The 18,926-nt window shown below is 36.1% G+C and overlaps 1 protein-coding gene across 2 annotated transcripts in view; it reads right to left on the bottom strand.

Annotated features, from left to right (window-relative positions):
• Positions 1-18,926, bottom strand: part of RABGAP1L (RAB GTPase activating protein 1 like) — an 808,684-nt gene that overhangs the window by 15,941 nt on the left and 773,817 nt on the right. Inside the window, exons 21-23 of one of the 2 annotated variants that reach the window (XM_071207578.1) lie at positions 17,054-17,146; positions 6,068-6,178; positions 1,981-2,232 (exon numbers count right to left, since the gene is read on the bottom strand). In XM_071207578.1, the coding sequence (XP_071063679.1) occupies positions 2,083-2,232; positions 6,068-6,178; positions 17,054-17,146 (354 nt within the window). In that variant the 3' untranslated portion in view covers positions 1,981-2,082. Of the gene's footprint in view, positions 1-1,980; positions 2,233-6,067; positions 6,179-17,053; positions 17,147-18,926 lie in introns of those variants that run through there. The other variant, XM_058310154.1, reaches the window with a different exon arrangement.

Genomic DNA, 18,926 nt, shown 5'->3' with positions numbered 1-18,926 from the left:
TTTAAGAAGAAAAGAATCCTTTTATAATATATATTATGATACTCTGAAATAATTCTGTTTTGTATGTTTGGTTTTTTGAGGAGAGATTCACATAAAATTTTAGCTTTTTATAAACTTTTGAATAGTCAGTACTGTACTGACATTTAGTAACATGTTTCTGAGTTCTACAGCATATAATATTTACCCTATATATTTATCCTGAGATCACATATTATCTTCATTTCCATATTTTCTGTTGAACTGTTCTTCCCTAGGTCAGGTCAAGGGAATCTCATCCTATTTCAGTTGTTATCAGAACTGGTATCTGTAGCAATTGCTATGGGTCCCCTATGGGAGGTGTCCCACAGTTTTCCAGGAAGCTTCATCCGAAAATCTCCCTCTACCTTAAATGGTAAAATAAGAGTGTTTCTTCTTATCAAAATAGGGCCAGATCTGAAAAATTTTAGTTTTCCCTCTAAAAACTATCTTCTGGATTTTGAACAACTAACATCTGTACCTCACTTAAGTAGAAATTGTCATTAATATTAATGAATATCTAGCAACATAATTCTAAACTGATAATCAAATTCTTTCTTTGAATTCAAATTAAAAAATGTTCACTGTAATTTTTAAAATATATTTTTATTTATTTTTAAAAGATACATAGATCACACAAAATGTTACATTAAAAAATATAAGAGGTTCCCAAATACCCCATTCCCCAGACCCTCCACCCCTCCCGTATCAATAACTTCTTTTATTAGTGTGGTACATTTATTGCATATGATGAGTACATTTTGAAGCACTGCTACACAGCATGGATTATAGTTTACTTTGTAGTTTACACTCTCTCCCAGTCCATTCAGTGGGTTATGGCAGAGATATATAATGTCCTGCATCTGTCCCTGCAATATCATTCAGGACAACTCCAAGTCCCCAAAATACCCCCATATCACAACTCTTTTTCCCTCTCCCTGCCTTCAGCAACTCCAGTGGCCACTGTCTCCACATCAGTGATATAATTTCTTCCATTGCTAGAGTCATAATAATTCTATAGAATACCAGTAAGTCCACTCTACTTCATAATTTATTCCCCAATCCTGAGGACTCTGGGATGGTGATGCTGATTCTACCTCTTAATTGAGAGGAAGCTTAGGTCCCACGGGGCTGATGGATGGGATTCTCCTGCTTACAGTTGTAAACTCTTACTGTAATTTTTTTTTAAAAGATTTATTTTTTATTTATTTCTCTCGCCTTCCCCGTCCCCACCCCTTCCCCAGTTGTTTGCTCTCTGTGTCCATTCACTGTGTGTTTTTCTGTGTCTGCTTGTATTCTTGTTAGTGACACCCGGAATTTGTGTCTCATTTTTGTTGCATCATCTTGCTGTGTCAGCTGTGTGTGTGTGCGGCGCCATTCCTGGGAAGGCTGCACTTTTTTCGCGCTGGGTGGCACTCCTTACGGTGCTCACTCCTTGTGTGTGGGGCTCCCCTATGTAGGGGACATCCCTGCGTGGCACGGCACTCCTTGTGCGCATCAGCACTGTGCGTGGGACAGCTCATCACATAGGTCAGGAGGCTCTGAGTTTGAATCTTGGACCTCCCATGTGGTAGGTGGACATCCTAACGATTGGGCCAAATCTGCTTTCCTTTTACTGTAATTTGATAACAAGACTTGAGTGGAATATTTTCATTATTAAGTCTTCTAATCATTTACCAACATCTTTTTATGTCTTATTATAAAATATTGTAACTTCTAATTGTTATCTAGGGCTCCTGGGACATATATGTAATACACTGAGAGAAACAAGTACTGCAATATGTAATTTAATCATGAATCTACCAATAGGTCAAAAGGCTCAGCTCTAGTGTCAGGGATGAGGATCTTTCAGACATGATTTCTGAAAGAATTAGGCAAGCCAGTTGTTCAATTTAAAACAAAAACAAAATAATTTGCATGTAGTTTCTGGTTTAAGACAGAACTTGCTACAGTTAGAGGGAACTTAAGCACTGCCTTCTGTGGGAAAGTACTAGTTGTGTCTCTTCTTTTTTGTTCCTCAGAACAGGGAAGGACAGGAAGGCACCTGAGAGCAGGTTTCCAAAGAGACTAAAATGGAAGTTTATATCTTTTCTCATTTTTAACCCCTGAGTAGTTCTTATTTAAGGATCTAAGAGAGGGAAAGTTGTCAAAAGAGAAGGACTCTGGCATGAAGAAAAACTGAAGAATCTTTGGTGCCCAGGAAGCATGAAGCCAAAGCTACAATGACAAGGATAAGGAAATATTAACAACAACAAAAAGTAACTAAGAACACTAATTACCTATTTAGTGTTTGTTTGTTTTACATATTGTCACATATACAATCTGCAGTCATTCTAAACTGATCCAGACATTTAAAAAAGGGATTCTCTTGGTAGTGAAATAAATATTAAAATAATATATTTTTTTATTAAAAAGTTATAAGAGGAAGCAGATTTGGCTCAATGGATGGAGCATCCGCCTACCACATGGGAGGTCCAGGGTTCAGACCCAGGGCCTCCTGAGCTATGTGGTGAGCTGGCCCAGGAGCAGTGCTGATGCGTGCAAGGAGTGCCTTGCCAGGCAGGGATGTCCCCTGCGTAGGGGAGCCCCATGCACAAGGAGTGCACCCCATAAGGAGAGCCACCTGCATAAAAAAGTGCAACCTGTCCAGGGTGGTGCTGCACACACATGGAGAGTTAACGCAGCAAGATGATACAACAAAAAGAGACACAGATTCCCGGTGCCGCTGACAAGAATATAAGAGGACACAGAAGACCACATAGCGAATGGACACAGAAAGCAGACAACTGTGGGGGTGGGAAGGGGAGAGAAAAAAAAAAGTCTAAAAGAAAAAAAAAATAGTTATAAGGGGAAAGCGGATGTGGCTCAAGCAATTGATTGGGCTTCTGCCTACCACATGGCCGGGTTCAGTTCCTGGAGTCTTCTGGAGAAGGTAAGCTGATGTAGCACGATGACACAACAAAAGAGACACAAAGAGGAAAGATAAAGAGAGACACAACAAACCAGGGAGGGAAGCGGACGTGGCTTAATTGATAGAGCATCCATGTACCATATGGAAGGTCCAGGGTTCGATCCCCAGGGCCTCCTGACCCGTGTGGTAAGCTGGCCCATTTGCAGTGCTGCTGCACGGAAGGAATGCCGTGTCACACTGGGGCATCCCCACATAAGGGTGCCCCACACGCAAGGAGGGTGCCCCACATGGAGAGCCGCCCTGCGTGAAAAAAGCATAGCCTGCCCAGGAGTGGTGCCGCACACATGCAGAGCTGATGCAGCAAGATGACGCAATAAAAAGAGAGATGCAGTTTCCCAGTGCCACTGGATAATGCAAATGGATGCAGAAGAGCACGCAGTGAATGGACACAGAAAGCAGATGATGGGGGGGAAGGAGAGAGAAATAAATAAAATAAATCTTAAAAAAACAAAAAACAAAAAACCAGGAAGCTGAGGAACTCTTTTCCACATGAGAGGTCCCAGGTTTGATTTCTGGTTCCTCCTAAACAAAAGATGAGCAGACACAAAGAGCACATAGAAAATGGACACAGAGAGCAGACAGTGACTGCGAATAACAAGGAAAAGAGGGGAATAAATAAAATAAATCTTAAAAAAAAAGCTATAAGGCATATTATTATTTATATTGTGACTTAACCGAGGGTGGTTAAGTAATTTAAAGTCTTCCTATAAATGATAAATAATTGAAAAGAATTTAAAGTACAAATATGGATATAAAATTAGGTTTAACCTAATTATCCAGAGACACCCATTAGTAACATTTTTTTTAATCCCCCCTCCCCTTATGGCTTGCTTGTTGTCTGCTCTCTGTGTCCATTTGCTGTGCACTCTTCTGTGTTTTGTTTTGTTTTTTTTTTTTTTACTTGTCTCCTGGGATGCGAACCCAGGGCCTCCCATATGGTAGACGGGAGCCCAACTGACTGAGCCACAGCCGCTTCCCCATTAGTAACATTTTGATATATTTCCTTGTAGGTTTTTTCCCTGTGTAGGTATGCAGGTATATTTTAACTCCCTTAGCTATAAGGATGGCCCAACTCCACTCAACATTCCTTGCAATTGAGATGCAAACAATACATAGAGATAAATTCACTCCTTTTCATGTACTTACTTTCATCTCATTATCTTCCCATTGTTTTAAAAAATTATTTCAAAAAGACATTTATAGATATACCATCATTTAACTACTTTCCTATTAAGAGACATATACATTATTTCAATTTTTTTACTCTGCAGTAAGCATCCTTGTACATACAGTTTTGACCACATCTTCAGCTATTCTCTGAAGATGGCTTCCCAAGTCAGAATACATATGTAATTTTCTTTATTTAAAAAATGGGCATTAAATTAACACCTGCCTCATGGCGTTAGGAAGAATAAGTGACCTAATGTTTATAAACTGAATGAATATATCAATTTATACCTATCCCTAGCACCTGCAGTGTATGAATGCTTATTTTACTGCATCCCCACTGAGTCCAAATGTTTTCATTTTTTTTTTTCATTTAGCAAGTCATCTTGAGAAAACTATTAATGGATAAAAGACTCAACATGGTAGAATCAAATGCAAGTCAAAGCAGTTTGGAAAGCTAGTATGGAACTAAGACTTTCATTATAGTACTTCTGACTTACCACTGAAGTCTCATTAATACAAAAATAAACTGCTAAGGTCAGGCTGGGTACGGCCTTGGTTGAATGGGGACCCCTCAGCTTCCTTTGGTTCTGACTCTCTTAGTCACCCTTCCAACAACTTTCAAGTGGGCTGGTTGAATGAGGTTTGAGGTTAAAAGTGCCAAATGGAAAAAAATAATAATTTTCAGGACTGTTTCTTCTACCTTTCTTATCCTGTGTCCCAAGCAGTACAGTTTTTGTTTTTTAATCCATTTAGTATTGACTCCCTCAGCTTCCTCCTCTCCCTACTTTCCTAAACACTGATCTTAACTGTCGTTGAAACTCTCACTACTTTCCTAAACACTGGTCTTAACTGTTGTTGAAACTTTGGAGCTGCAAAATAAGTGGTTTATATAGGAAAGGGAGTTGTTGTGGGGATCATTTTAAGCCATCCCTCAATTTTAAACATTCAAGTAGACTTACATTTTTAACGGATTTGTATTTTAAATATTGTCAATGCCTAGTTAGAGCATAGGTAATGGTTCTTTTTTTTTATATACTCAACAGTTTGCATCCCAGTTTTTCTGACCCTGCACCATCTGTTGAGAATACTTACTTTTAACAAAACAGAAAATAGAGGGATAATTTAAAATGGGTACCAGATTACTTTCATATTGCCAATTATCTCTGAAAACTCTAGCAATTGAAAACAGGAAGTCCTAAGGTTTTCAGCACTGTCAGAAAGAGCAAGGGAAGTTAAACAATTTAAGGTCTTACTAGCAAGAACTAACGTTTTCTGAACATTTATTATTGGAGTGCTTTACCTTATTTAATTCTCACATCATCCCTATGAGGCACACTATTTTTATATCAACAGACAGGTTAATAACTGCCCAGGGCCACATCGTTAGTAATGGAGATGCCAGGATTCACAGGCAATCTGGTTCTTTGCCCTTAAGCTGCTTATCAATCCAATAATACACAAATCTGAATGTACATACTTTATATAAAATCTTCACATTTATCATAGATAAGAATTTTTATTGAAACAAAAGTAAGGAGCCTATCAACATTAGAATGGAATTAGTACATACTTGGTGACTGATCTCCTCAGATAATTATGCATGAGCCCTTGTTTTAGGAAAAGTACAGATGAAGAGACACCAGAGAAATTTAGAGGGATAAAAAAAGTATGTCACACATGTTGTTTGGAAATAACCCAAACCTTTCTCAAAGGCTTGCGTTTTTCACTCTCTCCAATAAGCACAAGCAGCCTTCTCCTGCCCACCTGTCACCCACCCATTCATCAATCAAGCAGCTCACTCAGTATCAAGTACAGAGAAAGCCCTGGTGGGACAGTGATGAGTGCAATTTGGTCATGGCCCTTGGGGTGGTCATCACAATATTATATCTAACTAGTGAACGATACATTTACCTGATCCAAGTCATTCCGCAGAGCAATTTTGCTGGTTACTAGTTCATGGGCAAGGTCATCATTCTCTTGTTCCAACCTCATGCTGGCCTCCTGTAACCTTCGGTTTTCCCTCTGTAGAAAAGAGAACAACAGCCGACATGGGCATTAGTACCTGGACGTACAAGCAGAAACCAATGGAACTGGTGAGGAAAAACAAGCAACAACAACAAAGTGAACTTTTAAAGGTGTAAAAAGGAGAAGGTGCAAGTGGCACAGGAAGGCAGGATTGCTGTCTGGGGAAACAACAGTGAGTTAAGCTAGCAGTGCAGATGCAGTACTCTACCAGTGAATCTTATAATTGTCCCTTAAACAGACATAAGAATTTATGTCTCCAGACATAAGAAATTATAAAAATGTGCCACAAACAGCACATTTTTAAACCCTCAATTCTATGAGATTTTTTTTTTTCTTTTTTCTTTTTTTGAGATACCAGGACTGGCATCTCATATGTGGGAAGCCGGTGCTCAACCACTGAGCCATATCGGATCTCCAATCCTATCAGATTTTAATATAGAACTAGAACAAGACGCAGGCAAATCTTTCTTTGCACAAAGGTTCCACCCTTGACCTTAAAGGAAATTGCAAAACATGGTAGGAAGGAAATGGGGGGAAACCACTAGAAATTTCTTTTTCAAATTATTTTTCAAAGATCAGTGTTCAAATTAATTGAGTGTATTTAAGAGGACTAATTCAAGAATCAAGATACTTGGGTTCATGACTTTGCTACCTACCAATGAACATTTTTGTTCTTTGGACAAAAACATATTTATTTTTCTGAACCTTGTTTTCATGTTGATGAGAGCAGTAGTCCTTATGATAATATCTCTAAATAGTTTGTTTTGTTTTTAACCTCAGATGAAAATATTTCAGGTAAAATAAATTGCTGAGCTGTTTTTTTATCCTTAAATTCCCAAGGAATATCTGAAACAAAGACATATGGCAAAAAGAATCCAGCCATTAATTCTTACAAAGAAACGTTTCCTCTTAACTATTATGAACTGTGCACATTCACATCTATTTTCAAAATAACAACTTAGTGTCTTCTATTCCAAGTATCAAAAGTGCTTTCTTTACTATTGGTAGCATTTAAAGGAGATTCAAAAGAGGACGGGGGGTGGGGGATATATGGAGACCTCATTTTTTTTATAGTAACATTTAAAAGAAAATAAGAAGAAAAAACAGAAAACAAAGAAACAAACAACAACAAAAAACAAACAAAAGAGAACAGACAGAAAAGACTTCAATGTGATGAGACCTTACTGTTACTCAGATTTATGCTCCTAATAGTGTTTTCTACAGGGGTGGAAAAAAAGACAAAGCAGTATTGCAAAGCCAGAAGACATATCTACGTTTTAGAAGACAGGGTATCATAGCATTTGGGTGGGGAGAAATTAATATTCTTTTCTCTAGAACAACCTGATGTTTGTTATATGCAAAGAAGAAACCTTCAAAATAAGGAGGAGGAGGAGGAGCAGAAGGAAGACATGGAAGAAAAGAAGAATTAGAAAAAGAAGAATTGGAAGAAGGAATGTTAAGAAACAGGTGGTAAGAGCAAAGTCTGAGACTCTCTTGGAGGCAGAGGATCAAAACCCGGTAAGGCCAGTCAGAAAAACTAAGGGATGAATCTGTGCTTTGACTATCACCAGCCTACAGGACCCATTTCTGTGTTTTCTTTTGGGAAAAATAGACTGGGTAGTTGGAGAATGTCAAAACAGTTTAGAAAAAAGATACTTTAAAAACACTCCATTGGAGTGGGAAAAGTGGACATGGTGGCTGATGGGCATGGGGAATGGCAGGAAGAGATGAGATGTGGAGGCGCCTTTGGGACTTGGAGTTGCCCTGGATGGTGCTTCAGGGGCAATCACTGGACGTTGTAAATCCTCCCAGGGCTCACTGGATGGAATGGGGGAGAGTATGGGCCATGATGTGGACCATTGACCATGAGGTGCAGCGATGCCCAGAGATGTACTTACCAAATGCAATGGATGTGTCATGATGATGGGAGTGAGTGTTGCTGGGGGGGGGGGAGGGGTGCGGTGGGGGTGGTGGGGTTGAATGGGACCTCATATTTTTTTAATGTAATATTTTTACAAAATCAATAAAAAATAAAAATAAAAACAAACAAACAAAAAACACTCCCAATCACTTAAATACTTTAAAAATAAATCCATAATAGAATTCCACGTTAAAAATATTAAAAATATTAGAGAAATATATCTAATAACACATGAAATGCTTTTGCTACATTTTAGGAAAAAAGATATTATAGAAGAGTAAAATATATAACTGCAATCTCATTCTTATAATAGTATAAAAAAAGACTAACTGGGGAGTAGATTATTTTTATTGTTGTCTTCATGCTTTCAAAATTTTCTACTATGAATATGCATTACAGCTGTAACTGTATTAAAAAAAAAAAACCCATAACTTTGAATTAAAGAAAAAAGCAATTCAGAATACTGATTCCATTGGAAGGGATAGAATGATAAAACCAATATTTTTTAAGTCCTCTCTTGTTAGAAGCTCATTATTCTACAGGTATTCATATTGGATCTTCTTTTGGAACCAAATACACAGTATTACCCCTCAAAAGTGCTACCTTGCTTTAGACATTTCCCAAGATGTTCCTGAAAAGGCAGTAGACATAGGGCAAAATATATTAATTAAATTCTGTCAGTTCCTGCAATCACAGAAGTGCTACCCTCCCACAGAAGCATGATAAAAGTGGAGACGAGAATATTTTTTAAAAGCCAGGCTTCTACAGTTGAATGAAACATTTCCATCTTTACTGAAGTAATCTGAATTCTAGCAGGGGCTAGAGAGTTAAGTCTTTCATTTTGACAAAGCTAAGTATTGGCCCTTTTTGTGAAAATAACTAACATACTTGTTGAAAATTTAGATTTAAAAAAATTATTTTTATTTAGAAATCTATTCAATAAATTTTCCTCAGTTGTCAGGAAATAGAAGAAATACCTTGCACAATTTCATCACAACACATTTCACAATGCAGACCGCTTAGGTAGGGAAGATTTTGTCATTTTTTTCATAAATGTCTTTAAGCGAGACTAAGGTAAGAGTACTCTAATACCTGTTCCTGAATTAAGTATTCTATTTCTACTGAAATTGTACTTGCAGAACTTCAAGACACAAAAAGCTTCCTCAGCTATAATTTACATTATGTTAATTTGGCACAAATGGAAATGTTGTGGCTACCAGTTTTTCAGATTACAGTGATAAAATGTGTGGAACTGAATTAAAATAACCTCCAGGTAAAGTCATATAATGCTTATAGAAAAGTACTTTGTTCAAAGTATTAAAAAAATTACCCAAGCAGCTACTTTACTAATGATTAGAGATAAATGTAAGCTGGATTATATTATTTAAGAAAAAGATGTGAGCTCAGGGGGAAATTCTGATGACTGCTGCAATTAGAACCCTTTCTTATAAGCATAGTGCTAAGGGCCTAGGGGAGAGAGTAGAGAAAGACATGGGAGAAATCATCTCTGAGGGACCCTAAAAAACAAAGTAGCCTAGGGAGCATGCCTACTAGCCATTGCTTTAGCAAGAAGTTTCAGTTCAGTGTCTGCAAAGCAAGCAGCATAGTGGGAAGTGTCAGACTCCTGCTTTGCACTCACAGACAAGTGGGAAAGCAAATCATCGGGCCAAAAATGCAGTATCGTCCTCCAAAGTATGAACCTGGGGTGGCAAGCTGTCCTTATGAGTCCTCCAGGGTCACTGAGTGTTACTGAAAGCTACAGTGAGACTGCTATTGAGATGGAGATTTTCTAACAAGAACTTGCCTACACTTACTGAGGGTTAAAGAGAGATTGTGTAACTTGGCTGTCTTCTTGCCCTTTCCAAGAAGCCAGAACCTATTTTAAAACTGACCAATTCAAGAAAAAGGTTTGTGTTTATAGTAAAATGGCAAAGAAAGTTTAGTTTTGCTGGGCTTGGGAAAAATAGAAACATTGCAAGATTCATTTTGAAATATTAGTTAAGGGCTGCCTACCCAAGACATTTAAAGTCAGCCCCTTTAAACTCAATTAACCCAGAGCTAATCTCATGATGTAAACTTGTACAGATGTGCTGGATGCTCAGAGCCTACAAACAAAACAGGCCAACAGCTTCCTCTGCCCTTCTGAAAAGACTGCAGGAGACATGGCTTATATAACCCTTAAAATTCACATTGTACTATATAAAACATCTTCCACCTTACACTATTAACTCCATTTGAACAGAAAGCAGATGACTTTCCTCATTAGTTGCCTCCTCTCTTGCATAGGAGATGTACAGCTAGGAAAGTTTGGTTAGTAACTTTTGGGAGGAGGATACTGCATTTTTCAACGAGACAGACACTGATACAGACATACATAGATAAAAACTTACCTCCTCAAAAGTCATAGACCAACTACTGTTTTCAATCATAGGTACAAAGACAATTGAAAAAAAAAAAAAGAATATCCAATGAAATTGCACACCTACTAATACAATTAGGAAATGGCAATATAAAAAACAGATACTTGTTAATGCTATTTTGTTATTTTGTTTTCCTCAGAATGTCCTATACTCTAAGTTCTCTCTATTACTGCAAACATTTGATGGAAGAAAGTATATGTGAGACAGCCAGTGGGCAAGTCTCAACTCAGAAGGGGATACACTAAAACTCCACCCCTTCTACACTGCAATTTGCATTTGCCTGACCGAGGAAAATGCTGTATGTGCAACTATTAGCAACTATGGTCTGAGTTGTTCATATGGTGTTTTTAAAGCTGCATGGAAGGAACTTCCTTATAAGACAAGATCAGAAATCTTGCAAAATATAGTTCATCTTCAGGCAACGGAATGAGATTGTTGGGCAGAGAAATGCAAAAGAAAAACTGATCTCAGTTCTCATTTGTAGCTCCCTGTGGGTTGAAGCTTGGGTGAAGCAGCACAAAATCATTTATTTCCAAAATGCGAAACCAGAGAAATGTGAATGGCAATCAAAAGAAAACAAACTAAGCTTTAAAGGAAAAAAGTGATGGGAAAGGAGGCAGTTTTATAAACCCTAGCTCAATATTTTGGGTGCGATGTCTGCTGCTATGACAAATTCTTGGCACAAGTTTTTAAAGACATTTGAGGGTCAGGAGAAATTGTTTTCCCAAAAAGATCCAGTGGAATTTTATTAGCAAACAACACACTCAATTCTCACATATTTCCTTTTGGACACCTCTTTCAAAAATGAGTTTGTAATCATCATACTCTATTTTAAGCTGACAGTTTTTGACATACAAAGACAAATGAATGTTTAAGTGTCTGCAGCATTTGTAAAATGAAAAGTTGAGAATAAAAAGTCTGGATATCTGATAGCTTGTTTTATGCTTCCATCCTTTCCCCATCACATCCAATTTTATCTTTTGGGTGCAAATTTTTAAAAATTTAAATGTCAAACTAGAAACAAAATCTTGCCTGTAAAAACTAGTAGCTGGCAAACCAGATTGCATTTCTTTTAGTATTTTAAAAACAATCTTAGACTATATTATAGCACAGGGGTCGACAGGCATTTTCTGTAAAGGGCCACAAAGTAAATATTTTAGACTTTGTCGGCCTTAGGGTCTATATTGAAACTACTAAACTGTCATTGTAGTGCAAAAGTGGCAGATAATAGGTAAAAAATGGGTGTGGCCGTGTTCAAAACAAACTTTATTTACAAAAATAGTTTGCAGTTCCTTGCTCTACTCTTACAGATCAAATTTTTGAAAAAGCAAATGGGTTGCAGACGATGTAGAAACATCACCATACTAGTTTTCTCAGTAACACTACTTAACAAAAAATAAAACTTACAAAAATTGAAGAGAATATTTGGAGAATTATTTCTGAACATCATCCATAAACATACTTAGAACTGTTTAATGTGCTTAACACTTATACCTCCCCCAAGTGTTAAGTATAACTGAATCAGTTGACAAGCAGCGTCAGAAACCACCTGCTCCTTCTTAGCTAAGTTGCTTGAAAAGGACTTAGGCTTGCATTCTTCACCATCCTACAACAATGAATTCATTAAGTTATCCAAGCTCTAAAAGAAAGAGAGGCAGCCTTCTGAAGTTTATCATCAAGTTATCACAGGCACATCAAAACCATCCTCTTGTCATTAAAAGCACATTATTTTATAACATAAATATTTCTAAAAGCCAAAAACAGTCTCTGGTGTGGAAAAATAATAAAATTTAAGTTTATTTTCCTTAGTAGAAAAACATTTTTCGAAGAAGGATTCACTTATCTTGATGCCCCTGGACCCATTCCAATAAGAAAAAGGGGTAACTTTTTTTTCCCGGTTAAAAGATTCAAAATAATTTGAATTTCACTTGTCAAGGTAAAAAAAAAAAGTGGTAATTGTTCTAAATTATTCCATTAGATATGTAAGGATGGCAAATAATATAAATACAAGTAAACTCTACTTCAAATATTGTTTGTATTATTTTTACCAAGCATAATAAAAATAGCTTACTTTTAAACTATGTTTCGGGACAATTGTTCTACAAAACTAGTTTGTGCTGAGTAAACTTGGTTTAGAGACTATTATTTTATTTCTATTTGAATTACATTTTGATTAAAAAAAATTACCATCTAACAAAATGCAAGAAAGAAGTTAAAACATTTTAAATTTAATTATACTGAACATGAATAAAATACTTCACTTAGAAATTATGTATTAATAATACTATCTCCTGTGTCCCAAACCCAAGAGGGTTTAAACATTTTAGATTCTTTCTAGGATTTCCCATCTAGATAACCTTTGATATGCTTTGGGAGATTAATAGAATTTAATTAATTAGCTATGCTTTTTAAGGCTTAACCCACATTTATGCAAGTAGTTCTTTAATTAAACAAGAAAAATACATCATCTTCCAAGGCAGATGAAGACTGTAGATCTCTAAAAAATACCATCAGTAGATTACATCACTTGGAAGCTGCTTGTTCCCCCAACAAAAACAATTCATCTCCTTAAAATAGGAAATTAAAATTTAATTCCTGAAATTAGTAACTGTTTATTAAGGGCTTGGTTACTGACTTTTTTTTTTTCTTTTTTCTTTTTTTTTAGGAGGTACTGGGGATTGAACCCAGGACCTCATACAGGGGAAACAGGCATTCAACCACTGAGCTACATCTGCTCCCCAATGAAAGTCATTTTTTTTTGTTTGTTTGCTTGCTTTTTAGGAGGTACCAGGGATCCAACCCAGGTGCTTGTAGATGGGGATCAGGTACTCAATCACTTGAGCTATATCCACTCCCCTCAGCTACTGATTTTTAAAATGCATTAAAACAGCTACACATATATATTCCTGAATGTGTGTTTTCTGGGGACGTGTACAAAAATGAAAATGTACATGATATCTTTGTACAGTCAAATCTTTATCCTGCATTTTGCTTCATTTGAAACCAATCTATGCCTTTGCAAACCAAAATAATAGACTAAAGGTTGCTATATAAATTTGGCAAGGTCTAAATTGAAAATAAGAAAAGAGGTTTAGAAATTCTGTATTTTTATTTCAATAAAGCTTTCCCTTCTGTCTCTTGCCACATTGCAAGCAAGCGGGTAGATATGGCATTTTAAGTAGTATGGATCCTAATGGTTGAGGAAAGGTTATTACTGAACTGGTACAAGCTCTCTTTTCACGCCCTAGAAGATTTTCCCCAGTTACTCTTTACAGTTTAGATAACTGGGTTCCCAGATCAAGATGATCTATGAATTATAAAGTGCTCACTTCCAGGACAGAGGTCTTACTCTTGATGAGATTAAATTTAGAAGATATTAAAACGTATTTTCTAAGATTTCCTAATTTAATTATGATAATTATAATTAGCTTCTTTTTAAAATAACTTTATTTCAAAAACATAAAATAACAGAAAAAGGCAACTCAAGAAGTTATGGAAGCATTACTCCTAAAAAGTTCTGTCCAGGTACTTTTATCTTCTCTAATTCCAAATACTAAATTGTTCCTCTAGTGTTCAGAAAGACATGCACAGATGAACACAGATTAATTAAACGACATACTCAAGGTGTCTTTATTAAGGAAAAAAAAAATGAAGAGAAAAAATTGCTTAATCACATTCATATCTCACAAAACCAAACCCCATAGTCTTTTTTTAACCTTTAGCATTAATATAGTATCAAATTGTTTTTTGCTACAAAAATAGTATAATGTTGTTAACTATAGTCTACAAATTATATTAGTTATATTTTCCCCATGTATCACCATATTCATAACACCTTATGTATGAGAACATTCCTATATTTTATTATTAACCACAATTCTCATCTACTGTCTAAACCACTGTTATAAATTTCCCTATATTATCCTCCAACTGTCCTCCAACTAACATTATTGGGACATAGGAAAAAATGGGAGTATAGCTTTATCTCAATGTTTTGTTTTGATTGATTGATTGATTGATTTTAGGAGGTATGGGATTGAACCCAGAATCTCATACATGGGAAGCAGGAGTTCAACCACTAAGCTATACCAGATCAGCAATGTTAAATTTCTTGAACTTGAAACCTGTATTTAAGGTGTTTACATAAGTGAATGTTCTTATTCCTAGGAAATGTACATTGAATTGTTAAGTGTTCAAGGAACATGAACTCAAATTTTTAGAAAATAGATAAATGAAAAGACAAAGGGATAGATAGAATGATACAGCAAATGTGACAAAGGTTAAAAGTCTGTGGATCTGGGTATCTAGGCGGGAGTGGGATGTATTATGGTTCTCTGTAGGGGTTTGTATTATTTTTGCAACTGTCCTATAAACTTGAAACTACTTCAAAATAAAAAGTTAAATGTAATTATCAGTTGAGGATTCAAAACCACTTTACCGAATATAACACTCAAACATATATGCTTAGACCTTATTAGAAGAGTAAAGACATATTAGCTACATGAGGTATTTCTAAGATACTAAAACAATTCAAAAGAAATAGCTATAGTAGGTATCTCATAGGCACAAATAAAAGAAGCCACAGCAATGAAACTTAAAAGATCTACTTTCAAAATGAAACCAAAAAAAGTTCAATTCTATACTTTGATCCTTCAATAGAAACTCAGCACATTTATAATCTTAAGTGTAAAAAATACTTTTTAAAAATAATATGCATCTTACTATTTATATGTATCTGTTTTGGCACAAAAGGGACTTAAGACATGATAACATGTTCAGGCCCAGGCTAATTATAAATTTACAATTTCGGTCTCTCATGCCGCTCTCCTCTATTTTAATGCATTCTGCCCAGATTTTACACAAAACGATGGTGGCAATAAGAAAGTTATGATACAAGCCATAGAAGGGCTTCATTTTGAATCCTTAATACTATTTGATAATTACTATCTTCAAACCTTTCTAAAGCAGATCGCTGTATGAACAACATTAGAATTGTCCTTACTGAAGAGGTGGTGATGGTAACAATTAGCTTCAAATTTTACTTATAAGCACCTTATCTGTTAATAGTTACCTACCATGGCAGTATATGTGATGATGTTATCAGTTCTTGATCCAGTTTTATAAGCAAGAGAAAAAAAATATTGATACTGGGTAACAATAGCTGGAAAAATATGAGGAAAAAGAGCAAAGAAGGACTGGAAGGGCAGACCCCTACACGATGATATTACTCTAGTAATACCTGGATAAGTAATAGAGCTACCAAGACTAATAATGACCATTTATTATGTGTTGGATTCTTAAAATAGAACATCCCTCAGCCTCACAATAATCCTGCAAGGAAAGGATTATACTGCACATTTTACAAATGAGGAAGAGGTTCAATAACTAGTCAGTGCTAAATGCTGAATGGTGACATAGGGATTGAAACTCCCAATGTGGATTCCAAATCCTGTGCTCTTTTATTCAGAGAGCCAGGATTTGAATTCAGATTGGATGACTACAAAGTTCACATAGTCTTTCCACGATGTTAATCTGCTAAACCTCCCCTGCTCTTCAGTTCAATGAAAGAGACAGATGCCCTGTGTTAACTGTCCTGGATCTGCCCATATCCACCTCTCTGACTACATAAAGGCATCTCTAGTTAAAAAAGTGAAAGTCACCCAATTGTGGGTAAAGTATTAATGATGCCACCATAGTACTTTTTTTGGCAGAGTTTTTCATTATTGGTGTTCAATGGGAAAATAAAATATACTCATCCTAGCGAACAGATGTAGTGCGAGAGAGAACCATTATACATTATAGGTGTCTGAGGGACTAAAACATGTTTAAGAGAGACAATAATATTTCATTTGGAAAAAAGCTGGAAATTATTATTTTCTGACAATATATTATGGGAACAGTATTGCTAATTATCATTGAAGAGTTCTATATGAATGGCCCTGTATTTTAAAATATCACAATTAAGATAGTAAACTGAAATTATTTTGATTCTCAAATTGCATACTGCAGTCAAAAGATAGTTATTCATAAATCTGTTTGTGGAAATAAACGTTGCAACAAACACCATTACTGTGCTCGATATACTTTTGTGGTTTTTATTTTTAACATTTGCTACTGACAGAGGTAAGCTTGGAACATCCTTATACCAGTCTTGTAACAGTTCACCTTCTAAAAGTCTTTGTGGATGTGACTGTGCACAGCTAAAAGAGCATTTTGTCATTTTCTTTTTTTCCTCATTTTTGAAAGTAGTTGAAAGCACTTTCTCTTTCCCCCTCTTTCTCTCAGCTTCATATGAAGATTCCCAGTATAAGTGCAACAGCTGGAGTTACCTATAAATATACAAACTGAAAGAAAAGAAATATTATGGTTGGCCCCTTAGCGGTCCCTGAAATGAAAACATACCTGGATATTTAGCATCCTCAGAGTGTCTAAATCAATCAACAAAGAATAAGGCAAATTTAACTTGTCATAATTGCTGCTTTAGGGTAAAGAAGGCACTCTGTTCTGAGAGGTGGCTTGTGTCTCCCGTACCTTATATCTATCCATTGGATCTTCCTGCTGCAGCTGACTCTCTTGCATTGCCTGATATTCTTTTTCATATTTCTTCAGCTTCTTGGTTGGTACCTGCAGTGATTGGTGGAAAAGCATGTTAGACAAGTATAGCCTTTTAGGAAAAAATTTTCTGAAGTTTTCTCACGTAAGTCTACATGTTTCTCAGAGAGTATGTCCAACTCAGAGTTTGGGGGAACATCTAGATTCAAGAGCAGGGGCTGGCAAACTTTCTCAATAAAGATTCAGACAGTAATGTTTTAGCTTTTGTTGGCTACAGAGTCTCTATTGCAACTACTCAACCCTGCCATTATGACATGAAAGCAGCCATAGATAATGCATAAACAAATGAGTATAGTTATGTTCCAACGAAACTTTACAAAAATAGGCCACAGTTTGTCCAACTTTGTTCTAGAGTATTGCTGATGCATCACCATTTCTTGTTAAAGTACTTTATTAGTACTATTGATTCTATTAATTACCTTTAAGTACAATTCACTCTTAGACTTCTACTATATTGAAAATGAAAATTATTATTCTGTAGAAATAAAAATTAAACAAAAATTTAAAAATATGGAATAAACATACCAGTGTGAAAGCAGATTCTAAAAATGTGACACTGAAAACTCTAAGGAATATAGAATCATTGTGCTGTATGAGATCATAGAAAAATTATCTAAGCTGTTATGCCATCCTCAAAAGACAGTAGGTCTGCTCTTTTCTGCAAAATTACATAGAAAAAAAGATTACTCAGAATCTTAGAATTCTAAAAATAAATAAGCATAGTATAGTGCAAAAGTCATGGAATTTGGTACAAAGTAAACTAGGATCTGTATGCCAATAGTCATTTATGTAACTCTTTGGCAATGAGTTATTTAATCTCTGTCAGCCTCAGTTTCCTCATTTGTAAATTGGCAGATAAAATACCTATCTCATAGTGGTTGTCAGGAGAATTAAATGATATAATTTAGGTAAAGTACCAAAAATAATACCTGCCCATGGAAATACTTAAAATTGTTTTAAAAATGGTATTCAATCAAAATTAATCTATTATAATCTATTCTGTTCCATATGCCTAATTAAATCTACTTTTAGTCTTTCCTTGGGCAATTTTTATACAATTCCTCGAGACATCAAAATCTTTCCTTAATCTTTAGGTACCAAAATAAGCAACTTGAAAAGAAAAAAAGTTTGTTTTTTGAATGAATTCTTGAGACCTCGGTGATAGCAAGAATGATGTGTTGGTGCCCTTCTGCATCCAACTTGTTACCTTGCAAAATACTAGGCCCTTAAAAGGCCCTCTGAAGATTGTTTCTCTCTTCCCGTAAATTGCCTGAGGTAATCTCTGAAAATGGTTCACTATTCCCTTGACCCAAAAAACTCCACCAAATCATGCAAATCAAGAGGTATAAATCTTTGTGTTCACCTTAAAAACACTTGTGAAACTGCCCAGGCCATCAAAGGTAGCTTATTCGAAGAGCCACCAAGTCTCTGAAAGATGTCACTGTACAGGAGCAATGTGTGCCATCCATTGTTACATGGTGGCATTGGGAGGTGTGCCCAGGTCAAACAGTGGGGCTGGACACTGGGTCGGTGGCCCAAAAAGAGTGCTGGATTTTTGTTGCACATGCTTAAAAATGCACAGTACTGTTGAACTGTAGATTCTCTGGTCACTGAGCACATCCAGGTGAACAAAGCCCCCAAGATGTGTTGCCGTACTTATAGAGCTCATGATCGGATTAACCCATATATTAAAGCTCCCCTTGCCACACTGAGATGCTCCTTACTGAAAAAGAACAAACTGTTCCTAAACCAGAAGAGGAGGTTGCACAGAAGAAAAAGATATCCCAGAAGA

Source organism: Dasypus novemcinctus, chromosome 13, assembly GCF_030445035.2.
Source record: "Dasypus novemcinctus isolate mDasNov1 chromosome 13, mDasNov1.1.hap2, whole genome shotgun sequence".
Lineage (NCBI taxonomy): Eukaryota > Metazoa > Chordata > Mammalia > Cingulata > Dasypodidae > Dasypus > Dasypus novemcinctus.
The sequence above is the reverse complement of the archived record's forward strand: the minus strand, read 5'-3'. Positions and strand labels throughout refer to the sequence as shown.